The sequence below is a fragment of the Chenopodium album genome, chromosome 3 (assembly GCF_948465745.1).
Source record: "Chenopodium album chromosome 3, dcCheAlbu1.1, whole genome shotgun sequence".
Taxonomy (NCBI): domain Eukaryota; kingdom Viridiplantae; phylum Streptophyta; class Magnoliopsida; order Caryophyllales; family Amaranthaceae; genus Chenopodium; species Chenopodium album.
The window spans coordinates 70,782,772-70,809,961 of NC_137836.1; the positions used below are offsets into that span (position 1 = coordinate 70,782,772).

At 33.5% G+C, this 27,190-nt stretch overlaps 4 protein-coding genes across 6 annotated transcripts; all 4 read right to left on the reverse strand.

Annotated features, from left to right (window-relative positions):
- Positions 1–4,368: 4,368 nt before the first annotated feature.
- On the reverse strand, positions 4,369–6,040 carry LOC145615667 (pathogenesis-related protein STH-21-like). Its single transcript, XM_081670730.1, has 2 exons — positions 5,828–6,040; positions 4,369–4,890 (listed from the first exon to the last, which is right to left on the reverse strand). Exons 1-2 carry the CDS (start codon positions 6,015–6,017, stop codon positions 4,595–4,597), a joined length of 486 nt encoding a protein of 161 aa, XP_081526856.1. The 5' UTR covers positions 6,018–6,040; the 3' UTR covers positions 4,369–4,594.
- A 5,446-nt stretch (positions 6,041–11,486) lies between these two features.
- LOC145615676 (pathogenesis-related protein STH-21-like) lies at positions 11,487–12,683 on the reverse strand. The gene is made up of 2 exons (XM_081670738.1): positions 12,381–12,683; positions 11,487–11,995 (listed from the first exon to the last, which is right to left on the reverse strand). Exons 1-2 carry the CDS (start codon positions 12,568–12,570, stop codon positions 11,700–11,702), a joined length of 486 nt encoding a protein of 161 aa, XP_081526864.1. The 5' UTR covers positions 12,571–12,683; the 3' UTR covers positions 11,487–11,699.
- A 3,225-nt stretch (positions 12,684–15,908) lies between these two features.
- On the reverse strand, positions 15,909–20,897 carry LOC145615686 (putative disease resistance protein RGA3). Of its 3 annotated transcripts, none has more exons than XM_081670756.1 (4): positions 20,720–20,897; positions 20,252–20,413; positions 18,019–19,250; positions 15,909–17,934 (listed from the first exon to the last, which is right to left on the reverse strand). In XM_081670756.1, exons 2-4 carry the CDS (start codon positions 20,292–20,294, stop codon positions 16,636–16,638), a joined length of 2,574 nt encoding a protein of 857 aa, XP_081526882.1. In that variant the 5' UTR covers positions 20,295–20,413; positions 20,720–20,897; the 3' UTR covers positions 15,909–16,635. The 3 variants fall into 3 exon arrangements, with proteins under 3 accessions (XP_081526882.1, XP_081526872.1, XP_081526877.1); XM_081670746.1 differs by having other exon boundaries at positions 15,909–16,336; positions 16,628–19,250; XM_081670751.1 differs by having other exon boundaries at positions 15,909–19,250; positions 20,252–20,349.
- A 2,051-nt stretch (positions 20,898–22,948) lies between these two features.
- On the reverse strand, positions 22,949–24,114 carry LOC145615707 (pathogenesis-related protein STH-21-like). The gene is made up of 2 exons (XM_081670765.1): positions 23,805–24,114; positions 22,949–23,535 (listed from the first exon to the last, which is right to left on the reverse strand). Exons 1-2 carry the CDS (start codon positions 23,992–23,994, stop codon positions 23,240–23,242), a joined length of 486 nt encoding a protein of 161 aa, XP_081526891.1. The 5' UTR covers positions 23,995–24,114; the 3' UTR covers positions 22,949–23,239.
- Between the last annotated feature and the right edge of the window lie 3,076 nt (positions 24,115–27,190).

The window sequence follows — 27,190 nt, forward strand, 5'->3', positions numbered from 1 at the left end:
ATTTTGCTATTTCTACAAGAACTAGAAATAAGAGACATAGTCTGACTAGAAGGATGTCCAAGCCTTTGATGAAGGAGCAAAGTAGTATCAGCAGTAGTCACACAAACACGAGCCTCTTGTGCCACAGACTTGAAATAATACACCCCATTTCTAAGCTCACCCATTCCAATCGACGTCCTCGTATTGCAATCCTGAATCACACACAATTTGTCAGTAAAAGTCACAACACAGGGAGATTCAACAGCTAATTTTCCCACAGAAATAAGGTTGCATTTGATATTTGGGACATATAAGACATTGTGGAGTACTATTTCTGTACTCAAACGAACACTCCCTTGCTTTATTGCATTTGTATGCATTCCATTTGGCAAGTTCACAGGTTGATGAGTTAAATCAACACAATCAAATAAAAATTCCAATGTCCCTGTCATGTGGTGGGAGGCCCCACTATCTAGTAACCAAATACCATTATCAAACATTTTCTTACCATTCATAGTTGATGCAGAGGGTGAATCAAGGAGATGGAGTATGCGTTGCACTTGGTCTGGAGTAAAAGCAGGAGCTAAAGAAGAGGGTGCTGCTACATTGGACGCTGATGCAGCATTTGCCGTTGGTAGAGTGTTAGCCTTGTTGTTTCTTGGCTGCCCTCGACCTCCCCCTCGACTACGACTGCCCCATCGACCACGTCCACGACCACGAGTGCTTGTTGGGTAACCAAGACGCTCAAAGCAATGGTCATAGTCATGACCGATTTTGTCACAATAAGTACAAGTAAGAGGAGCTAGAGGTGGTTGTGATAAGGGTGCAAACCTTGGTTGAGTAGTAGCCACACCAGGTGTTGGAGATTGCACAGCAAAGCTCAAAATATCATTCTTATCATCCCGACCTCGAATAATATTTTTGTGTCTCTCCTCTTGTGTGACTAAGGAGAAGGCACGGTTAAGTACAGGAAAAGGATCCATCCCCAAAATCTGAGTTCGAATACTACGAAATTCCTCATCATCTAAACCCATAAGAAAATCATGAGTTTTGTCACGCTCGACCCTAAGTCGAATCTTAGTAGCAGCAACACAACTACAACCACAAGTTATATCTTCAACACCATATAAAGCATCCCAAAGAGACTTGAATTTATTGTAGTAATTGACAACAGTCAAGCCTTTTTGACGAAGTGTATGATACTCAGTTTTCAGTTGATGAATACGAGGGCCATTCATGACAGCATAACGTTCCTTGATATCATTCCACATATCAATTGCTATTTTATGACCAACAACACTAGGTTGGATAGAGACGTCAATAGAATTAAACAACCAGCCACATATAGTCGAATTATTTGAACGCCAAGCAATAAATTCATGTGATGTTTCATCAATTGGTTTAGCAATTTCACCATTAATAAAACCTTGTTTGTTCTTACCCTCTAATCCATTCATGACTGCCAAAGCCCACACATCATAATTATCTCCATTCAAAATATACTTGGTAATAGACATACCTGTGCCTTCAGAAGGATGAAGATAATAAATTGAAGAGGGGTCATGAATTAGCATTGGTGCCTTCACATTTGTCTCGCCTCCCGTCATTGTGAGAAAAAAAATGAAATAAAAACTCTTGTGTGAAAAAGGTTGAACAGAAGGAACCTAGAAATTCAATATGTGAAGAAAAAGAAAAAAAAATTGAGGGTAGAAAAATTGGATCTTAAACCCTAGGCTTTGATACCATGATAAAATTGGGGATGATATATGACGATTCCCCCTGCCTTTGATACAAAGCTCTGTCTAGAATATATACAGTCTGCTCTAAAGCTGAGAAAAGAGTGCTACCTAGGAACTAGAGAAGCATTAATTACAAAATAAACTGGCTGTACGTTACTAATAGGAAATAGTTATCTCTTAAACTTCCTATATGTTTCCTTCACATTTTGAATGATTCATGCAGTTCAATTGACAAATAATCAAAATTCAATTACTCTATAACAAGAAGAATCGAACCTACCTCAGCGGAGTGGTGCATTGCTTAGAAGTTGTGCGGCGATCGGTGGTGCGGCGGTGGAGCGGTCAGTCAGCGGCTGAAGGTTATTACAGCGGTGGAGGTTTCACGAATTGAAGCAATAAACAAGCAGTACTTTGAATTTTTTTTTAAGGTTTAGTAAAGTGAAAGTGACAAAAGAGCGTGAAAGTGATATTAAGGAGTGCGCTTTCAATTCCTTTAAGCCGCCTTTAAATAATTAATTTTGGGCAAATTATTACTATGTATATTTTTTCCTCCTAATAATTAAAAAAAAATAATTAATTAATACAATACAAAACAGTTGTCAAGATGACCGTTCTATATTATCTATAATAATTAATTATTTTTTAAAATTATTTCAGAGTAAAAAAATAGAGAACGGTTAACAAGTAAATACAAAACAATAAATATGTTCTATATTCTTTTGGAGAACGCCTATCTTTGGTAACCGTTCTATATTTTGCGATCTATAATCTAGTTTTTGGTGTAGTGAATTGTGACCAAACTAAATACAATAATGGCTAGTCTATTGGTTTGCAAGTAACACCTTCTCTTTCTTTAAATTTTGAATCAATATTTGATTGATCATTATTATAAGGTGTAAATCAAGCACATTATTTAGATACAATAATACAATTGCAAAGTGACGTGGCAAAAAATTTAAAGTGATATGGCGAAATGACAAAAAAGAATTGACAAATGGCACCCCTTGTTTTGGAGTTTTAATAATAATATAGTTTCAATTTTTCTCAATTTTTTTTTCGGTTATTTTATTTTAGATGGGAGATTTCACTATTTCTATATCATTATGGTTAACTTTACACTAAATTTTGTTAGGTTGTTTGATTTTTAAATGTCATTTTTTTATTGGGATTAAAAGTGGCGGACGGAGCAAAGTTGGGATTAATAGTGACATTTTTTTTTAAAGCTAGATTGGAGATTGCGCAGAGTTTTAATGGGGTAAATTAGGTAATAAAAATTTATAAGAAAAGATAATAAAACTATTATTATTTTATTGAAAAGTAGAGTGGTAAGTGAGGGAGTAAGGACCATTGAAGGAGTGAGAAATGGTAAAGTAAGAGAGAGTGAGGACCATAAAAAATATTATTAAACTAAAAGAGTTTCCAAAAGAGAAAGCATAGCTTTTTAAAAAATCGATCAGACGAAAATAGCAAGTGTAACTTAAAAAATGGAGGGGGTAATATCTTCAATAATTAGGAAAAATTGTCAAAAATAATAAAAACTCTGAGCGATCCGCTAAAATTAAGTCAAACTTTTAATTATTTCTAAATAATACAAACTTTAAGGAATATCTGCTTTAAACAAGTTAATTTACCTACATCTTAGGGCTTGTTTGACATCAGTTTTGGTTTTCAGTTTCCTGTTTTTTTGAAAACCAAAAACCAAAAACAGGAAACAAGAAAAAGGTGTTTTCACTTTTCTGTTGTCAGTTTTCAAAATTATCATAATTTTAATAAGTTTATATAATTTTTGATTCATTATGGGACACATATCATATACTTTTAGAAAACAAAAAACCTAAAACAAAAAGCCACAGCAATGCCAAATGAACCCTTATTTAACCGTTTTTTTTATATATTTTTTTATTTTTTATTTATCTTATAAAGCTGTTTAATAGTTTTTAAAAAATAATACAATGTCACGTGTTCCATATAACCTATTCATGAACTAATCAGTTTTAACTTGTTTAAAGCGGATAACCCTTAAATAAAGTTTGTATTATTAAAAAATCATTAGAAGTTTGATTTGTTTTTGGCGGATTGCTCAAAGTTTGTATTATTTTTGACAATTTTTCCTAATAATTATACACAACTAAAGATTATTTAAAATTCATCGATATTTAGTTTATAGATGTAGAGACGAGTCACAAAACTCCATTTGACTTAGTTTTTCATAAGTATATACTACCTCCGTTACAGGTTATGTGCAACGATTAGACATTTTTCCTCTCTGCTTTATGTCAAATCGTTGCACATAACCTGAACGGAGGTAGTAATAAATCACACAGTAAAATTAAAGAGGTTTATATGAACAGTAGCAAAAGTCAAAACATGATGACCACCAAAATGACCATAAAATGTAGTAAAGTATAAACCAATAAAAAATTCAAAATGCTCTAGGTTTATATAGTCAATTGACAGTAACCAATTGGGTGTTGGTGTAGTGGTGATTGGGACTACACTTGGTAGGGAGGACCTGTGTTCGATCCCCCGCAACAACAATTGGGAGGGGACTGGAACCTAACCACCCAAAACTGATCCCCGAATTCGAATTAGTCTAAAAGGGTGAACCGGGTAGAACACAAAAAAAAAAAAAAATCAATTGACAGTTACAAGTTACAACATCGCCTAATAAATTCATATCTCACCCAACACTTTCTCAAATCAAACCTTATTATTTTTTTCTCAAATTATCAACGAAAAAGCAAAAGACATCATCACACACACTACATAATCTCATTATAAACGACATTATTTTTCTTCACAATAGAAAACGACCTAATTGAAAACATAAATTAGTAAAGATTCATCCACTCATTAGAATTGGATTATGGTGAAGTTCAAGCATAAACTTGAGGATTGGCAACAAGATGCTCTTCAACAGCCTTAAATATCTTTTGAATTCCTTCTTTGGCCTTCTCAACATCCTCATCCTTCATCACATTCTCTCCCTTCATGTGGTAGTGTGCCACCATCTTGCACCGGGTTCCGGCTTCGGATACGTCGTACTTGTCTTCGTACACAGCGTACTCCACGGTATCGGGGAACACATCTCCTTCAATGCAAGTGTACTTGAGGTAGAAGTTACCGGAATCAATCTCGTCCACTCTATTCTTCACATATTTAAATGGAGCCTCTGCAAAAATAATACGTAGAATATATATATATATTTTTTTATATTTTTTTTTGACAAGCAAATACGTACAATATTAATGATCAAAGTTATGCTAGAAACCTAAGAGCAAATTTAGCCCTAAGTCTTAAGACTTGGGGTGACATCATCATTTTGAGTCTTAAGATTTATACTTAAGACTTTTTCCATTTTTCTTCAAAAATCTCAAGCAAGTCTTTAGTTAAGTCTTGAAATTTCAAGACCCAACTTAAGACTTGAGATTGAGACCCACTTCACCTACCTTACTTTTATTTTTATTATCCCCGTACAATATTAATGATCAAAGTTATGCTAGAAACCTAAGAACAAATTTAGCCCTAAGTCTTAAGACTTGGGGTGACATCATCATTTTGAGTCTTAAGATTTATACTTAAGACTTTTTCCATTTTTCTTCAAAAATCTCAAGCAAGTCTTTAGTTGAGTCTTGAAATTTCAAGACCCAACTTAAGACTTGAGATTGAGACCCACTTCACCCACCTTACTTTTATTTTTATTATCCCCCCCCCCTTTTTTTTTACACATATAATATGTTGAATATTTAAGTCTTAGGGAAAGTGATAAATTTGTGTAAGTCTTAGTGATTCTTAACAAGAATTTGATGACATCATTTTCAATGGGGACCACAAAAAATGATATTACATCAAGTCTTAAGACTTGTGGCTAAACTTGCTCTAAATAAAGCATTATTTGAAAATATATATAGGAAGGTTTTTTTTTATTAAAAAAAACAGTTCATTAAAAAAAAGTCATAGGACATCTACAAATTAAATAAAATCTTAATTAACAAATACATAAAATTATTGTTAATTTATATTTCATTTGTAAACGTTGTATGACTTTTTTAGTTGATGATACAAACGCAAAAAAAAATTGCATGATATTAAGTCGTTAAAAAACTAACCATCAGGGAAATTGATCTTCTTGATGCATCCAACAGTGGTGGAGTCACCTTCAACAAACTCGACAGATTTAGCGAACTGAGGAAAGGTATTAGGAATGAAGTTGTGGTTGTCAATGGCAAGAGCTTGGAACAATCGGGACGCGGCGACTGGGCTGGTGATGTCGGCCAATGTGCATGTGATAACACCCATGATTATTATAAGTGAAGAGCTAAGACGGAAGAATTTAGATTACTAGTAAGAGTGGCTAGTGAATGAGATGATGAGAGAATTGGATGTGCAAATAACGAGTAAATGTATTGTTATTTATAATGTTAGAGCTTAGAGGGACTAGAAAGGTAGCAACTTGGCAATGAGTCAAGGACAATGAAGCCGCCGGCCTCTTTCCATGTTTTTTTTTTTAATTAGTGTTTGGTGAATTTGCTTTTATTCTATGGAATTATGTATAATGATATAATAATTAATGATATATACAATCCTCAAATAAGTAATTACAGAAAAAGTATATCTTTGAAATGGTATTAATTTAAAAATTAAATATATTGAGGTTTTGTTTACTTATTAAATATTCTTACACTTAGCTCACTTTTTATACGAAGTTTGTAGCTCTTAAAGCAACTCCAATGGTTGTAGTTAGGGACTTGCTTGTAATTTCAATAATTCCTTAGCTACTAGCTTAACCATTCGAGCTACAAAACTCAATTAGCTTGACCAAGCTAATTAGCTTTGGAATTAAACTTGCTAAAATAAAATGCCAATTGCACCAATTTAGCTCTTTCCATGTATTTTCTATCCAACAACTATACTAAGCTAATAGTTAGCCATTGGAGCAAAAATTAGCTAAAATGATAATGTATTTTCTATCCAACAACTATACTAAGCTAATAGTTAGCCATTGGAGCAAAAATTAGCTAAAATGATAATTAGCTTAAAAGCTTATGTGGCATGGCAAGCTAATTGTCAAATTAGCTTCCCATTGGAGTTGCTCAAGAGCTTTATATATATCATTAATTTTTTTTCCTTCTTCTTAATATATTAGTGATTTATGTAAGATATCATGCATATTTAATTTGTAATGTCTATTTGATATTATCCAATCACTCAATTGATTATTCTTACTTTATATTAATAATTAATTTATTAATAAAAGTCTTCCGACATCTACTACGATTATCGAATTTAACAAATATGTAATCTGATTGAAATACAAATTTCGTTCATAAAAACTATGACATTTGATCTATTATCCCAGATTTTAAGCAAAAAAATTCCAGAAAAACCATATCTTTCGAAGGAGATCGAAAACCTTATCTGATATTTTGAAAGAGATAAAAACCCTTTCTTTCGATATAGAAATCATTATTATTAAAAAAAAAACAGAGCTTTTTGGTGCACCAGGACACACCGTGTGGCCCATCAGTAAAAATAACGGATTACGCACGCATAACAGGGTTATTGATCGCTCGTATAACGGGGTTACTGGTTTTGTCAAGGTTACTTGTATTTTTTTTTTCAGAGGTTACTTGTATTTTTTTTTCAGGGGTTACTTGTATGGATTACTTATTCAGAGGTTACTTGTATTTTTTTTAGGGGTTACTTGTATGGATTATTTATTTAGGGGTTACTTGTATTTTTTTTCCAGGGGTTACTTGTATTTTTTTTCAGGGGTTACTTGTATGGATTACTTATTCAGGGGTTACTTGTATTTTTTTTTTCAAGAGTTACTTGTATTTTTTTTTTCAGGGGTTACTTGTATTTTTTTTTTTTCAAGGGTTACTTGTATGAGTTACTTATATGAGTTACTTCAAAGATTACTTGTATGAATTACTTATTCAAGGGTTACTTGTCACTTATTCAAGGGTTGCTTGTAAGCCCAATACCAAACCAGTAACACCCTACAAGTAACCCTTGAGCAAAACTAGTAACACCCTACAAGTAACCCCTAACCAAATCAGTAACACCCTACAAGTAACCCCTAACCAAACTAGTAACACCCTACAAGTAACCCTTGACCAAAACCAGTAACACTTTACAAGTAACCCCTCATCAAAACCAGTAACACCCTACAAGTAAGCCCTGACCAAACCAGTAACACCCTCACTAAACCAGTAACACCTTACATGTAACCCCTGACCAAACCAGCAACACCCTACAAGTACCCCTGACCAAAATAGTAACACCCTACAATTTGACGTAGAATATTCGTTTTAAGATTCCACGAAGAAAACGAGCTCACATTTCTTTGGTTCTCATCGATTTCACTACTTCAAATGTTGTTGATGATCTTAAGGATAATTAATCACAATTTTTCACAGCAATTTGACACCCAATTTCTACAATTTTGGGCTTTAATTGCAGCAATTTGGCAAAGAGGAGAGAGAAAATGGGTGGAATAGAGATATGGTTGTTGGTAATGTGTGGTTTGGTTTGTAGATGAAGCTAAGAAAAGAGGAGAGAGAAAATGGGTGGAGTAGAAATATGGTTGTTAGTGATGTGTGGTTTAGCTTGGAGAAGAAGATAAGAAAAGAGGAGAGAGAAGAGTTGTGGTATTTAAAAAAAATAATAATAAAAATTTGTGAAAAAAAAAATCTAAAGAAACAAAGTTTGAGGCTTTCTATCAGTAAAAACCAATGAAAGCCCTACAAAAATCAACAATGGAGCCTAAAGTTTTTCTTAGAGATGATAGAGGAGAGATATTATCTATCATATAATTAACATGAGAGATATTGTCTATCATATAATTAACATCTAATAATCTTATCATCAAATAATACATCCATTAACTAATAATACTACGTACTCTTTTTTTTTTTAATAACTAATGTTAATCATAGAAATTGTTAATTAAAAAGCACAATTTTTTGACACGAATTTATTAATAAGGACTTAAAAAGTATAGTCTAATTTTTAATTTCTACAAAGAAGAAAGCAATAGTTTCTAGGCCGGGCAAAAAGCTTAAGTGTATGCTTTTGCATTATTAAAGACAAGTCGGTATAAGACGGTGGAGGCGGCCTGGCTGGTGTGGCAAGAGTTGGTGAAACAAGGAGAGTTGGTGAATTGAACGAAGCGAGTGTGAATGTCTCAATACAATTTGACGCAAAGGAGAATATGATCAGATCATACAATGTACATTGATCATATTATCCGAATAAGATTGATTAAGAACTCACTACTAAATATAGATCAAATAACGACAATTTATTAATGATGGGTTTAAAGTATGTCCTTATATAATAAAGTTTTTAATGACATGATTTTTATTTAGTCCGTCACATAACCTTACCTAGGGGTGAGCAAAAATTCAGGGTACCCTGACGTGGAATCGGAACCTGTTCGGAACCGCAGGTTCCAAATTCGGAACCTGTAGATCGGGTTCCGGTTCCGGGTAATAAAATTGGAAACCTGTTGCAACAGGTTCCGGTTCCGGGTAATAAATTTTTGGACCCGGAACATGTAGGGTATCCTGTTAGTACAAGTTCCCTATAGGATACACAAAATCAGAATCTATCATTTAAACCCAAATATAATGCCTTACATCAAAATTGTATAAAAGCCATCACATACCTCTCTTATTCATTTTTCATCTTACTCTTAAAAGGTTTAATTAATGGTATTAGTACAAGTATTTATAATATTGTATCAAATATTCTAGACAATGAGTGTTAGTTTGTTATATTTGTTGTACTGTATTAAAGTTGTAAGCTTTTACTGTAAACATCCATTTTTTTCTTTGTTAAAATTTATCAAGTAATTATTAAGCTTACTTTGAAAGACAGGGTACCCTATTGAGGAACCGGAACCTGCAAGTTCCTGTTCCGATTCTCAATTTAGGAACCTGTTGAACAGGTTCCGATTCCGGTTACCATTTTTAGGAACCTGTTGCAACAGGTTTCGATTCTGGATTATGAGATTTTTACAGGGTACCCTGCTACGCTCACCCATAACCTTACCCAGCTTAAAGAGGGGGAATTAGAAAAAGGCAAAAGCTAATGAGCGCCCCCGGGGCGTTAGATAAGAGAATTAAAGTGCAAATATTAGACTAAAATTAACATTAATTACACCGAACGACGCGTGATTTTGTCATGAATTCCTAACTTAATACCATTTCAACCAATATAATTTATCCTTAACTAACGCCCCGGAGCGCTCGTTAGCAAGATCGTTAAAAAAATAGCTCTTTTCTTAAACTAACAATCAATTAATACCCAAGATGGTCCAAATTACACATAACGAACAACTTTCAATAATCTATATATATTTTCTTGCAAAGCAAGCAATCATTATCATCTCAAGAATTTATATGGTTGTATACTTGTATAAGTACAATGGTGAAAATATGACTAGACTTCCAGCGTATATATTTTACCATATTATAGGCTCAACATGCCATATTTTACCATATTATACGTATCAAATTATTTTTTTTCAGCTCACAAGGTGCATTGGTTGTTACAAGCATATGCTAATAAAAAACAATTGTAAGTAATACTCAAATTCAATCATTCCACCAACCATTGCACATACATTTTTATGCATGATAATTTATTGTTGGTTTATCAATGTGATCAGTAAGTCGGTAACAGTGAATAATCCTTTAAATTGAAAACAGAAACAAACACCACACCACGTATGTAACAATGAGGCCATAGTTTTTGGTAGTGAAAACATTGAAAATATAAATATTATCGGGTATGTCATAAAATTAAAGTGTTATAAATAAAATTGAGACAGACATATGAAAACGAAAGTGTGACAACTAAATTGAAACAGGTATATAATTAGTGTCGTATGTATTCCCCAACCCATTCATTATACTGTAATTAACTTCTCGAAGATAGGATTTGCCGTGAGGTATCCCAGATTGAGAAAAATAGGGGAATTTGATTCTATCTTTAGGCATGGGGATGGAGAAGTATTGCCATTGTCCCCAATCATGGTTACATTTCTTAATTCTTATGGCTAATCGCCTCCCTGTATTTCTTCTCTACAAAGATGGAGCACACTTGACTCCATAAATGATTTAAGTCCTCTATTCCATCAGTGGTTGTGATATCGTACGTACAAATTCTTAAATGAATCGGGTTCACACTAATTATTGTGGATCACTTACATTTACAGACATTATGCTTGTTTTATTAATAAAATAAAGTCACTATATTAAAATAGAGGTTATTATGTTGAAATAAAAGTCATAATTTTGGTGTTATAAAGGCTATAGGTTTTATTTATTTATTTTTTATGTATTTTTTTATGTATAGGTCTATATAAATAATATAGGCAGGTCACCATGTTCAATGTAACATTGTACTTCAGATTTCATAATACTACTATAAGTCACACAAGTTTTAATTAAAATTACTATGTTAAAATTAGAGGTCACTATGTTCAATATATATAATGTCAGTTGCGTACGTATAAGCCTTGGATTCACAATAATATTATTGTAGACCGGTTTCACACAAGATCTTCCGGAGATACTATGATAAATATTCATTTTGCACTCACTGTAAAGTAGATTTGCATGATACATATTGTCCGAGATTAGGAAGGGAAATAAAAATAGCCAAGTAAAATTAGCAAACTCTTTCATTTAAAAAAGTGTTGCATTTTCTTTTGAAACGAACAATAATGATAACAAACACCTTGAAATTGGACATATATAAACCATTCAAAACCCTTCTTAGCTTCTATTTTATTAATTAGTCACACAAAAAAAAAAAGGTACTCACATGATGAAATTTAACATCTCTTACAAGTTCACAATTCACATCTCAAATTAAACCACCCCAAAAAAAAAAGCAAATTTCCACACACATTACATAATCTTATTTTTTTTGTCACTCATTACAATTAATGAAGTTGTACAAAGTAGTTCAAGCATAAACTTGAGGGTTGGCAATGAGGTGCTCTTCAACAGCCTTGAACATCTTCTGAATTCCTTCTTTGACCTTTTCAAGATCTTCTTCCTTCATCACACTGTCTCCCTTCATGTGGTAGTGTGCTACCATCTTGCACCGGGTTCCGGCTTCGGACACCTCGTACTTGTCTTCATACACAGCGTACTCCACTGTATCAGGAAACGCATCTCCTTCAATGCAAGTGTACTTCAGGTAGAAGTTGTTGGCATCAATCTCGTCCACTCTGTTTTTCACATATTTGAATGGAGCCTCTGCAAAAACATTCAACATATTAAATATTAATGATTAAAGTTGTGCATCGATAAACACAAAAGTCAAACTAACGCGGTAAAATGAATGACAAAAAAAGACGTATGTTGTATAAGTCCATGCAAGATCACGGTTCTATATAGCCTAAGAATGTTGTTTAGGACTTCATAATTTTGACTTATAAATAAAAACATTTGGACTTATAGTACAACTATAAAAACGGAGGGAATATAGATAACAATTTGTTGGCCCTGTTCACTTCACCTTATATACTACGTAGTAATATTAGTAAAAATAATTTCATTTCAATAAAAATAAGTTCAGTTCAGCAAAAATAAGGTGAAGTGAACAGGGCCGTACATAGTTGTAAGAAAAGTGAAAACTAACCATCAGGGAAATTGATCTGCTTGACGCATCCAACAGTGGTGGAGTCACCTTCAACAAACACAACAGATTTAGCGAACTGAGGCAAAGCCTTAGGAACAAAGTTATGGTTGTCAAGGGCTAGAGCTTGGAACAACCGGGAGGCCGCGACTGGGCTAGTGATGTCAGCCAATGTGCATGTTAAAACACCCATGATTATAAGTAACAAATTAAGTTAAGACAAGATATTAAAAAGAAAGAAGAGATTAGTATAGTAAGAAGATTTGCTAATTAGTTGGTAATGAGATAATTGGATATGCAAATAATGAGGATTTGATTGGGTATTTATAAGGGTTGGCTGTTGAGCAAAAGCAAACTTGGTAAGGACAAAGAAGATGCCTCAGCTCATTCCAAGTCCTTTTTTGTAATTAACTTTCGGAGCAGCCCTTGCTGAAAAATGTGAAGAGAATAGAGTTCTTTATAAAATCACTCATTTAATATTATTTGATCTTTTAATTGACTACTAGAAATCTAAGCATACACAATGTGTATAAAGGACTATACAAAGTATTTTTAAAATGCAAAAGTTAATTAAAGGGTGATGTATATTAACTTTTTAATGAAAAGAATGAAGTAGTTTTTTTTTTTTTTTTTTTTTTTTTTTTTTTTTTTTTTTTTTTTTTTTTTTATATTTTATTTTGTAAAATCATTTTAGGAGAAAGGCACAAGGTTATACTTTTGCATTAAAAACAGGTAAAAAGACGGTGATGAAAGGCAAGAGTGCAAGAGTAGGTGAAGCAGAGTTGGTGAACAAGTGTGAATATCTCAATACAATTTGACTCCAATGAGACTAGAATGGTCAAATAATTTTACTCAACTACTAACTGATGAGAACTTGACATAGATTATAGATAAATCTACCACTCCCCTAATCTTTATTTACCATCATGTCTCGTCTAGATCTTAAGGGTACTTAACTACTTAATTGGCATGGAAATTAATGGGCTTGTGAGCATGTAATAACACTAACATCGATGCATATGATTTTAAAAGGATGCTCGTGGCTCGAAAGGCCACGAACGAGCAAGGTGTTTGGGGCTTGTGACGGTTGAGCAAGCCAAAGGTGGATACAAGTGAGACCAAATCATCAAATTTTGAGACATCTTATACTTTAAAATGCTATAATGCATGTGACGACACAATATGGGTTCAGGTTTGACAAGTTGAACAATAAAGTAAGAAAATGTTGATATTTGGAGAGTAGTGCTCTAATTTATATTTAGCCTTATTAGCTACTTGACATTCCAAACTGTAGACACCCATTTGTGTCTCCCCAAAACCAAACCCGGTGATGAGTACCTTTCACGTCGAATCATAATCGAATGAAGCGAAAGTGTGGAAAGTTTAGTGTTGCGGATAGTTTTAATTTCTTTTCTCTTCTCTCTGTTTTTGAAAACTTATTTTAAGAAAATAGTCAATCCAGTTTGGTTGGTCCATGATATGGGTCCAATAGTAGTGTAGTTGGATGTGGCTTGACAAGACCTAAGACCTTTCCAACGATATATTATAAGCCCAATTCCGATGAATATTGAGGAAATTATGGCCAATTTACCAAACTGGGCTCGTTTTGAGACTTATATACGGCCCAATGATCTAGAGGAGGGCCTAATACGATTTATCATTCCTAATGCAATTAGGAATGGTTTTAGTCTTCTAGATTCTTCTAGAAGGTTCTTTTCATTCCTAATTCAATTAGCATTGATAAATTGACTTTTGTTGACTTTTCAGAGTTTAATTAAAATCAAAAAGCATTTTCGAGGAAAAGATACGATTTTATCCTCCTGTACGGCAAAACTTATCTGATTTTCGAAAACGCGTCAAAAACAGACCTGGCGCCTGACTCCAGGCATTGGCGCCTGGAGCTAGGCCTGGCGCCTGGTGCCAGCCATTGGCGCCTGGCGCTAGTGTTGGCGCCTGGCGCCAACTGGCGCCAGTTAGCCAGGGTTGGCGCCAGCTCTGTTTCAGTTGCGCCAGGACTCTGTTCTGTTAATTTATCTTTTTGGCTGATTTTCTCTATAAATAACGACGTAAAAACTCCGTTTTGATTCACCTACAATCAGTTTTCATTCGCTAATTCTCATCAAGATTTCCTTAATCAATTCATCTCTCTCTCTTTTTCTCTTTCTCTCTTTCTAAACCTTGCTTTTACATACAAAATTCCGCATTCACAAGATCTAGAAACACCTAGCCAAGTTCGAAGTTGTCTTCGCCCTAGACGTGAAAGGTTTAATTTCTGAGGGTTTGGTCCCAAATCTCTCTTTCAATTATTTAATTTAATTGTTTTGTTTTATTATTTCCCTTGAAGTTACTAACGTGTGTATTTTGTTATTAGAAAGAGGTACGAGGCATCAAAGTAAGTATTTTAATGGTTTTTAATTGATATTATGATGTAGAAATCATGTTTATATTGTTATTATGATATTCCTAGTATCATGTCTAGGGTAACTTTAATATTAAATATGATTGTTATGATGCTTCCTATGTTCTTCCTAATATTTATGATTGTTAGTATCATGTTAGGGTTAATGATTTGATTTTTATTACTTAGTGACATGCTAGGGTTTGTTATTAATGTTGTTAGTATCATGCCTAGGATCTTGCTATTATTATTATGCTTTAATATTAACATGAATATGATTATGATTTTAATTGTTATAATTTATGATGATTATGAATATTATTATTATTATTATTATTATTTTGATGATGATTATTTTATTTATGATTATTATTGTTTTGATTATGATTATAATTTTATAATGATGATTATTATTATTGTTATGATTATTATTTATGATGATTAATTTATTATGTTGCTTGATTTTTATTGTTATTGCTTAATCACACCTTTTATGCATGTTTAAAGGGAATTTGGTACTTGTAATCACGCTTAATAAGATAATTAATAATCTTGTTTAGGGTTAATTTGATTACAATTTCAAGTGATCGCCAATAATAGTCTACATTAATATTCAACCAACATAGATAAACAGGTTTAAGGTTAATCCTATTGATTGCATGTTAGTTGAAAAGCGCACATGAATACGATCAGAATAAAGTAGAGGCCTATTATTAGGGCAGGTTCAATCTCTTTTAGGTTGGATTTGTACCTTCATCCCCGAACCCTTATTTGGTTCTAGACCTTATGGAGTTGACGATCTCTTGGATCGTTAAGGGGTGTAACATTCACCCTGTGAACGGTTTACAAGTTCCTAAAACTTGTTGACGACTTTTTTGCTCTATCTTCTTCCCTTTTGGACGCCACCGTACTTTAGTGTATGATCACAGTAGGGTTCAAGCATGGGGTTTAACGCTTGAAATTTATTCCCTACACAAACCATTATACCTTAAAAAGAAATTCCAAAAGACACCCAACTTGGATTCAAAAATATGCCTAGTTGGGATTGTGAGAGGTAACACAATGCTTAGATTTCTCATTTCTGCAATAATCTTTCTTTACCAAAGCAATCATTATTATACGAAGTACTTTATTAAGGATGAAATTATTAAAGTCATACATGCCTATATAATTGTGAATGACTTGACTATATTTCTGAATTTGGAAGGAAATAGAACTTACAGAATGATATCTCATACAATTAATTCGTCTAATTAGTCAACCCAACAAGTAGAAATAAAAAGTGAGGCTCAAACTGGGCATCAAAGTCACAAAATGAGTTCTCCATCATCTTCGCCAAGCTTGATTGGCTTTAAAAAGTCCCAAAATGACTCACCTTGTTGAGATGGGCAACAGGGAGTCTTGAATCTTGGTAAAGCTCTCCCACCGGAGCAGGATGGAACTCTTCAAAGCTCATAGCAAACTAATACACTCACATTCGATCATCAGAAGCTAGGAATTTGACAATTATGGTATGCATAATAGTTTGATGGACTTCAGGAACACCACACAAGTACAGAATCTGCACAAAAAGACAGTTTGTAATGTTTTGGAAGAAAATTACAACCACCTTATCATTAAATGTTAATATTAAAATTATTTATGTCAAAAGCACAGAATTATATTACTAGATTTTTTAACACAGATTTTATTCCAACTGATGTTTTCAAGTACTGAGCTTTTTTTTTTTTTTTTTTTGATGACAAGTACTGAACATTTATGGGAAGATCAAATAATCATTAACGCAGCAAAAAGACTGCAAGAGATAAATGAGATATACAACAAAACCATTAGTGAGAATAGAAATGAATACCTGCTCAATTATTTACTTCGTATAGTGTAAGGAACATTATTAAGCCAGATTTTGGGAACATGTCGTATCAGATAATAATCTTTTCCACTTGGTATAGCAAATCTTTGTAATAGGTGCGGGCAATTCATTATCCAGAGTTCTTGCAGTGATCTAAGATGCTGAAATCCCTTGGGCACGGCCAAGAGATTTTGACAGTCTTTGATTCTCAATTTCTGAAGAGAGGAAAAATGTTGTAACCAATTTGGAAGTTCCACCAAACTAACACAATTAATTATATAAAGATTTTGAAGGGAGGCCGTAGCAGACTGAATACAATTCGGCAGACTTGCTAACTTTGGTATTCCTGTTATGCTTAATGTCCGAAGGCTTTGAAGGCCTTGCAAGCCACCTCCTTCCTCCAAATCTAGCTCTCTACAATTATCTAGTTCTAAAGTTTGCAGACCAATGAACTTCATGCTGTTTGAAAGACTTTTCAATTTCGGACAGTCCTCAACGATCAAGGTCTGCAGCGAAGTGAGGCCTGTTACAAAAATGTTGTTGTTCCATAAGGATTCTAATCTCTTACACGAACCAAACCAAATGTAACGAAGACAACTCAATTGATTCAATTTGGTGCTAGTCCAACTCTTCTGGCATGTTGTCACTGTAAAACTTCTTAAATTCTGTAGCCGGTGAATATCCCTTGGAAGCTCTTTTAATAGCTCACATCCATCTAGATATAATGCTTCTAGATTTAACAAGTCACATATTTCTTCTGGAAGAGATTGAATGATAGAATTCCCTGACAAGTCGAGATATCTCAAATGTTTCAAGTTCCCGATCAAGCTTGGTAGTTCTTCAAACGAACTACCTTCAAGTTCCAGGATGCGTAAACAACTAAAAGTGGACAGAATTTTTTGAAGAAACGATTGGCTTATATAATTTATTTTAAAACCAAGTCGGAATGTTCGTGCACTCTTGGCCTTCAGAAGCTCTTTAGGAAATTCAACATCCTCTAAACTATTAGAACTCTCATATCCCCAAACTATATGCCTAGTAAATTCTGAAACCATGACTTCATCTTGAGTTACGACTGCTAGTTCTTCCCCCATAACGTTCAGAGCAAGATCATGCAAGAGATCATGCATTTTACACCCTTCAAGCCATCCATTTGACCGAAAACTCGGCTCTTGTAGAAGAGACATTGATGCTAGTTTTTTAAGATACTCGTTCCCCCAAACTTCAATATCTTTGTTTCTATTGCTTTGTGGCAATAGACCAAGTGCGCTCCACATATATGGTATATACCCCGCAGAAAGATGCAAATCCTTCACATATAATGACATGTGAGCAAAACATGGTTTCAAGTGAGATGGAAGTGAGTCATAGCTTAATTTTAAGAGTTGCATCACCTTATCATATTGATGATTCAACTCGGTAAAGCTATCCATATTACTAATTCGTTGCCATTCTTGCTTGTCCCTATTTAACCTCAACAAACTCCCCAAAGTCTTCACAACAAGAGGGATGCCACAACATTTCTCAACTATAGATCTCCCAATCTCATAAAGGCTGTCATACTTTGCTTCGTCACCTTCGATGAATGCTAATTGCTTAAAGATGGACCAACAAACAGGAAATGGAAGCTTGTCCAAGTTATAAGGTTCCATAGTTCGAGTAACTGAGGCAACTTCAGCCATTCTTGTAGTGATCAAAATTGCACTACCAGCTTTGCCAATTTTAAGTATGTTCATAAGTTCATTCCACAAGTTTATGTTATCTACCCAAACATCATCCAACACAAGTAAGTATCTTTTCCCGTTCAATAAATTACGGAGCTTTTTCAACAATGTGTTTGAATTAAGGTTCCCTATATTGTCATCACTACCATCTTTTACAATGTCCTCTATAATCTTACAAACATCAAACTTGTTAGATACACATGCCCACAGTTTAAGATCAAAGTGTTCAATATCATTAATCACTAATCTAGCTAATGCTGTTTTTCCGATCCCACCCATCCCGACTATAGGAAGCACTGAGAGTTTACTAACATTATTGACACCATTGAATATGTTAATAATATCTTGCTTAGCCTCATTTCTTCCCTTAATAGCGGGCTCATACACAAACGCACATCCGCCTAAAGGTTCTTTAGGCTCATCCTTAGAGGTTTTGACTGGACGCTTGGTTAACTCAAAATCATTTTTCTTAGCCACTATATTTTCTAGCTTTTTACGGAGGTTGCTTATTTTGTGACTCAAACCAAAGGTTGAAATGACAGGATTTGAAAAGGAAATATAGTACCTGAACTGACGTCCAAGTTGGCCTTGATTAACACGACGTTGCATAACATCAAAGGCCACTTCATCCAAAAGGTCATCAATATCATAAACAATGCTCTTAAGATCTCTAAGCCAAATTTTGTAAGCATTATTAGTAAGCTGCTCCTCCTCTGCATCTTCAAGAACAGCGCAAATGGCCTCCAATTGGTCGGCTATGATCTTGAGATCTTTCTTAACTGACTTTGCACCTTTGATCTCTTCAGCAATGTAGGTATAGACAAGATCACCGGGGGCAGAAGCGATCTTTCCTAGAATGAGTTTTGCAATAGTCAAGATGATTGCTTCTACCATTTTTGTGTCTAAGAAACAAAGAAGAGAGACACAAAAATTAAGATTGATCAACTGAACTAAGGTTTGGTGCCATGTTATGGTGAAGTTAACTGTTAATATACATACAAAGTCAACATTTAATCATTCAATTAGTTTATTGATGCATTTCTGGCTGCCACAATGAATATAGAAATACTTGCATTTTTATTAAATATGCAACTCTATGAACAAGTCTCTGTTAACACCACCTTAATCATGATTGTGTATCACTAATACTGATACATGTGAATCCTTGTCAACTACCACGACAGCGATCACCAAATGGATAATAAAAAATTAATGTTATTCCAATCTTATCAAATCACATAAACAAATCTAATACAGTATTATAATTGTCTGAAAGACAATGAAGCTAATAATTCAGGAAACCAAATTTATTCTTACAAAATTAGTTATATATAGATTTTTTTAATGGAATATGAGAGGGAGCAATCATTATCGTACAACAAGGTACAACCAGAGCCCAATGCATTGAAACAATATTTTATTAACCATGGAAGTCATAGAGCATTACATCCATTTAATGAAGTTCATCATAGCCATTTCAACTCCAATAATTAGAATTTTTTGGAAACACGACTCAAATTTAAAACACTTCCAATATTATCTCTCTCTTACTCCGTATTTGACTATCAATTGTGCAAAATTATCTCTCCTCTTACACCCACAAATTTTCTTGGAGTTCACCAAAAGTTGCAATTTAGGTACTGAAATTTGAGTTGTCGCAAATTAGGTACTCCAGCAGTCACCGGAGGTAAACTATAGTCATCATTAAAGTGATTAATTTACCCCATAGGTCAGCATTTTCCTTTCATAGATTATGAAAATGCAGGAAAATACAAGAAAACAACAAATTGACAGAAAAGAAGTAATTACTAATTAATTTCTCAGCTCAAATAAATTGCCTAAATAAAAATAATAATCAAAATTGCAATAATCTCCATTAAAGATAGAGAAAAAGGTTGTATACCTGATGGAAGCCTCAACGTCTCGAGCTTGTTCTTCAAGATCATTTGCACGTTCTCACCTACATATCTCTCTTTTCTCGCTCAATTCGAGCAGCATTTGCTTGTAAAATAGGGAATTGAATTGATAAATAAGTGTGTTCTTCAATAATCTTATCTTAACCAAGCTGTTTACAATGAAATCCAAATGACGAATTCAATTTTTCTAAAATTTCAGATAAACTTAAACTGATGCAATAGAAGGATTGATTTCTTCTAAATCCAACCGAATAACTTAACAATTGATCCAAATTCTCAGTATTTAGGGTTCTAACAAGCTTCAAACGCATAAATAACTCATCAATTATCAAAAACGCAAGAAACCTAATCTGCTATTTCAGAAAATTTACAAAAACCCTTAGTTCAAAAAATCAATAATTATAATCAAAGTTATGGCAATTAAACATCAAATTGAACCGGAAACAGAGAAATACCTGAGAGTGCTGACGTTTCATGAGATGAATTAGGGTTTGATAGGCGAGCTTGAGCTCAAAGTTGGAGTGTCGAACAACCATTTTGATGGGTTTAAGAAGGAGAGGATCAATACCTAGTTCAGTTGAAGAAGCTGTTGAAGATGGAGCAAAAAAAGCTATTGGTGATGCCATTGGCAGTTTTTTTTTTTTTTTTTTTTTTTTTTTTTTTTTTTTTTTTTTTAATTCATACTGCATAATTTAACGGTTCTTTCTCTAAATTACTTATTTAGGGGTTATTTAGTCAGTCGAATTTAGTTAGTAGCGCGTTTTTGTGTTTATTTATTTAGGGCTTATTTATTTAGCGTGTTTTTTGTGTGAGAGTAATCCCTGACCGGGTAATTCATGAACACGAAACCTTATAATAAGTACCTCTGAATAAGTAACCTTGGCCATGATATAGTGTGGCCGGGTTGTCTTGTGTGAGGCTGACACAACATATGGTCACTTGTAAAAGAACAAAATAACCCCTATAACACTAACCAAGTAACCCTTGTAATACTGACCGAGTAACTCCTGTATAACCCGATACATTGGCGAAGTAACCCTCATTGAACAAATAACCTCTATATAACACTCATACAGTAACCCTTATGATGGATGATCACACCGTGTGACCAGACACATATAAGAATTTGTATTTTTTTAAGAAAAAAAGTTAAGAGTGATAATTCGAGAAAGTGAAAGTGAAAGTTATGACCAAAAACCCCTTTTCACTTATATAGGATATATATGATGATAAAATCATACTTAAGTCATGTATAATCCTCTAGTGTTGACTTTTTACTTTTGAAAGTTACACACCGTAACCTTAAACTTTCAATTATGTATCAATAGTGACCGTGTTGTTATCCTATTGTTAGCGGACCCATTTCACACCAATTAATTTTTTTTTATTCCTCTCAATTTTGTGCTAATAAAAAAAAAAAAAAAAGGTTTAGTTAAAGGTGTTAGGGATCATTTTGATGCTTAAGGTTCCAAATTAAGCTCGATTTGAGGGAAAATAAAATTTGAAAGCCCTTTTTTTTATGAATATTATTTAGGGAAATTCTCTTTGGTAACACTGTACTTTTAAGTTTTCTCAGTGGTAAATTGCAAAAAAACTTATTATCATTGGTAAACTTGAATTTTTGATACCAAAGAGAATAACTATTTTAACCAATTTTCCTTAACCATGGTTAATTTAATTAATTTTCTAACAATTAATTAAATTTAGAAATATATTAAAAAAAAAAAAACAATCTCCCCTTCCACCACCAGCCATTTATTGCCACAACCAGCAACCACCGTCGGCATCCCAACCCCCCTCTCCCCTTGCCGGCGCACATCCCCTCCTAGTCGGCGACCCTATCCCCCTCCCTTTCCTCAACCACCACCAACCCAAAACCTCACACCACCACCCACGATCCTCCTCCCACCGCAACTACATTACAACCATCCCCTCAATCTATCTCCTCCTTTCACGCAACCTCCCTTTCCTGCGCCAGATCGAACCCAAACCCACGACCCAAACCACCGGCGAAAATTAGCGGCGCAAATAAGGATGAAATCAATCAATTTCAATGGCGAAAATGAGCGGCGTCGCTTCAGGTTGAAGGCCATGGTTCTAAAAACCGTTTGGTTTCGAAGGTGGGGGATTTTGAAGCCAATTAGGGATTTTGATGGTGGGGTATTGGGCGGCTAAGGAATTTCAGATTTTCGGGGGTGGTTTCTGGGATTTTCGTGGGGAAGGGAGGTGGGTTTCGGGGAAGGGGGAAAGGTGCGGCGTGGTGGATGCTAGTCGGGGAAGGAGGGCTGGATTTTCGTGGGGAAGGGAGGTGATTTTCGGGGTTGGAGACACCGATGCTGCGCCGGCGAGAGAGGTGGCTAGGCGTCGACGTGGGTTGGGGCAAGGGAGTGGGCGCCGGCGTGGTGGATGCTGGTCGGGGAGGGAGGTGAATTTTTTTTAAAAATAAATAAATTAGTTTTAAAATTATTTTTTAAATCATTTAAATGTCAAAAAAAAAAAAAATTAACTATAGTCAAATATTTAGTTAAAATTAGTCATTAATGTTACCGTTAGCTTAATATAAGAAATTCGAGTTAACCAAAGATAATAAGTTTTTTTGCAATTTACCACTGAGAAAACTTAAAACTATAGTGTTACCAAAGAGAATTTCCCTATTATTTATTGTTAAAATTACAAACAAATCATGCATTGTAGGGGTTTTATTTATAATCATAATTAAGAACAACATTTACTTCTTTATAGCTTGTTTAGTCACAAAAATACTTTTCACTAGTAAGTGAAACTTAACATCTCTTACTTCACAATTCAAATCCCAACAATTACATACTTTTCTCACAGTTTATTATTTCTCCCAAACCACACAAATAAGGAACAAAGAAAAATTAAATTAAAAACATCACACATTACATACTCCATAGCTCCAATTTTTTGTGGTTAGATGACTTAAATCACTCATAAAAACTTTGGATCATATTTCAAGCATAAACTTGAGGGTTGGCAATGAGGTGCTCTTCAACAGCCTTAAACATCTTTTGGATTCCTTCTTTGGCCTTCTCAACATCCTCATCCTTCATCACATTGTCTCCCTTCATGTGGTAGTGTCCCACCATCTTGCACCGGGTTCCGGCTTCGGATACATCATACTTATCTTCGTACACAACGTACTCCACGGTGTCGGGGAACACATCTCCTTCAATGCAAGTGTACTTGAGGTAGAAGTTACCGGAATCAATCTCGTCCACTCTATTTTTCACATATTTGAATGGAGCCTCTGCAAAAATGATCAACATAATACTAATATTATATTAATGATCAAAGTTGTACATTTAGAAAAGTAAAAGTCAACCTTGTAAAAAAAATAATGATCAAATTAAAGTTGTACAAAGATAAGTAAAAATCAGCCTTGTAAAAAGTTAAATTATTTACGAAAAAACAGGTGTAAGTAAATGTGTTATTTTAGCAGATGTTAGCATGTTACACACACAAGAAAATTGGGTCGTAACGTTAAATTAATACGGAGTAGTAAGAAAATAAACTAACCATCGGGGAAATTGATCTGCTTGATACATCCAACAGTGGTGGAGTCGCCTTCAACAAACACAACGGACTTAGCCAAGTGAGGCAAAGCCTTAGGGACAAAGTTATGGTTGTCAATGGCTAGAGCTTGGAACAACCGGGACGCGGCGACTGGGCTGGTTATATCAGCCAATGTGTATGTGAAGACACCCATGATTACTAAGGACTGATAAATTTAAGAGAGCTAAGGATAATTAATTAGAAGAATAAAAGGCTTAGTTTAGTTGGAAGATTTGGTAGTGAAGAAGAGAATGAATTCGATATGTAAAGAATGAAAAATAGATTGGGTATTTATAGGGTTGGGGGTGTGGAAAGTGTAACTAAAATAAAGTAAGTTATTGGTAAGGACAAATTAAAGAAGCCGCCTCATTATTTTAAGTGCTTTATTTGTTAACCTTTTGGTAGAGCTGAATAATTGAGGCAAATAGCATACATAAATAATTAAATACGTATTCGTTTATTTTTTATCTGATTATTTAATTGACTATTAAAAGTATTAACACATAATAAATGTGTGAAATTGTAAAATAAAATACGGAGTAATAAATTAAATACAACAAGTTAAATCACATGAACTTATATTAAGTACAAAATAATTGAAAACTCTAGACTTAAAATTGTAATGAAATACTCCCTTCGTTTTTAAATACTTGCTCCATTTCTCTTGGAAACGCATGTCGATACTAATTTTTGATCACTAAAATATTTAGTTATCAATAAGTATAAATTCTAACAATTGAAAATTAATAATCTATTAATTGAGATGATTCCAACAAGTACCCACAAGACTATATTTTTTCTTATGTATAAATTACAAACATTAGTCAAAGTATGACAAATGAATAGTGCAAGAAATAGAAATGGAACAAGTATTTAAAAACGGAGGGAGTAATAGTATTAATCACAAAAAAAATAAAAAATAAAAAAACTACTTTAATTTTAGACTATAAGGATTCTCTATGTACTATAATATCACAATGCATAATTACATGAGAGTGAGAGATAGCTCAAGTGGTTAGAGCTTCCTTCCCGATTCCGCCACTGTACATAAGTATTAATATCTTAAATTATACTACCTCTGTTTCTTATTATGTGCAACAAAGGAATATTTTATGTCTCACAAAAAATACCCCTTTGATGCACATAATAAGAAACGGAGGTAGTATATGGTACATCAATAACATTTATGTGAAAAGTTGAAGTTTTGAAACTAAGGGTCTGTTCTCATACGTTTCAGCTGAGTTCAGTCAATGAGAACATGCCCTAATTATATATCAATAACATACATATTGAGTAATTGAAAAATATTTTAATTTTACTATATTTGAATTATAATTACAAGCATATAAGTTGGTCAAATTTGATTTGTGAATAATAATGCAAAAGTTAAACTTAAAGCTTGACATTAAACAAACAAATGAAGCATGTAAACATTATGAGCAAAAGGCTGAAAGTTGTGCTTTTGCATTAAAAACAGGTAAAAGACGGTGGAGAAGCAAGACTGCAAGAGTAGGTGAAGCGGAGTTGGTGAAGCAATGCAAGTGTGAATATCTCAATAAAATTTGACTCCTATGAGACTATTATTGGTCAAATAATTCCATTCAATGGATATAGCCCTTGGGCCTTGGCATGGAAAGCAAGATATGTTGAAAACTTGAGGTAGATAAATCTTCCCTAGCTCCTTCCATCCATTCGGTCTCGGGTTCAAGACTTGATGTATTACTATCAACAGGTGAAAACGTAAAATAAATGCATAATTTGATCAATATGTAAAAATGGGTCATATTCGAGTTGGTTTTGGATCGTATTATATTGATTTTGTGTTATCTCTCAATAATTTTGCGTTTGTATCGTGTTGGTTTCGATCGTGTTTTCATTATATGTCAGAGATTTCCAGCTCTAGTGGAAAGTACTTTGTAGCACGTTTAAGGAGTAGATTGCAGCTGTAACAAGGTTTTTTTTTTTAAACCTTAAAGTATGAATTGTGCCATATAAGCAAACAAACATGCTTACTTAGCTTGAAAACATTTCTACTGTCTCAAGAAAAGTTTTAATGCTTGATGTGTGTTGTATTCGCCTAATGTTTACTTAACTAAATGTATTAGAATTTACTTATTTTATTGGAATGTGGTTAGTCGTGTATTAAACTTGGATACAAAGTCTTATTAACCCTTCTTCCAAAAAAGAAAGAAAGAAAAAAAAAAAAAAAAGGTCTTTGGCTAAATCTTTTAGACCTAAACTTGTCACTATTTTTTTTTTTTTTAGTTTATTTATTAGCACTTGTCACTTGTGAACTTATTTTTCCTATTATTAGTTGATAAAAGATCAACATGTAGCAATCAACTAATGAGTAGCCCAGGCGTTGCCCTAGGTTGCTAGTGTTGTAGATGTGTAATCAATAAATTTTGTTAAAGGCTTTTCAAAACTGAAATTGTCATTGAAATTGAGTTGTCCTTTATTTTTTAATTATTATTATTTTTTTAATTTTCAAAATTGAACCTTGTGGTTTTGCATTTACATATTTTTACATATTATTAACATACGCAATTGATTATTGACTTAGATGGTCAAGTAATCTTCGAATCTCCTTATTCTCATGCTTTTATATGGATTATTGTTGGTTGTTTGGGTGATGTGGCGTAATGGCTACGTGACACATCGACATTTTTAGAAACGTCTTTTAATAGACTAGTTTTATGCCCCGTGCGATGCCCGGGTTGTTTATTGAATTATAAAATAAATATTTAATCTTTATACGATTTGCTAGATTATGAAGTATATTATTTTAACCGATTAGTATATATTATAAATGTATGTTTTACGCTTTGAACTATTTCCTTTACCCAAAAAATATTATGATACAAAAACTAATTTATTAGGGTTCGTTTGGCATTGTTGTGGTTTTCTGTTTTTTGGTTTTTTGTTTTCTAAAAGTACATGATATGTGTCCCATAATGAACAAAAAATTATACAAACTTATTAAAATTATGATAATTTTGAAAACTGACAACAAAAAAATGGAAACACCTTTTTCTTGTTTCTTTTTTTGGTTTTTGGTTTTAAAAAAAAACAGAAAACTGAAAACCAAAACTGATGGCAAACAAGCCCTTAATTTTTAAGAATTATAATCTAATAATTTTTTTTAATAAAATTATAATTGAATTTGTACATTTGAAATATTGGTATTTTATCGAAAATAAAACTAATTTTATCCTAAAATTATATCCAAATAGAATTCTAAATTAACTTTTTTTATTTTATGAGGTCTATTTAAATCTATCCAACGTGGCGAGACACTTGGCAAAAAGTTAGAACGCTAAATGTCGCAACCTCGTGACCTGACTAAAAGT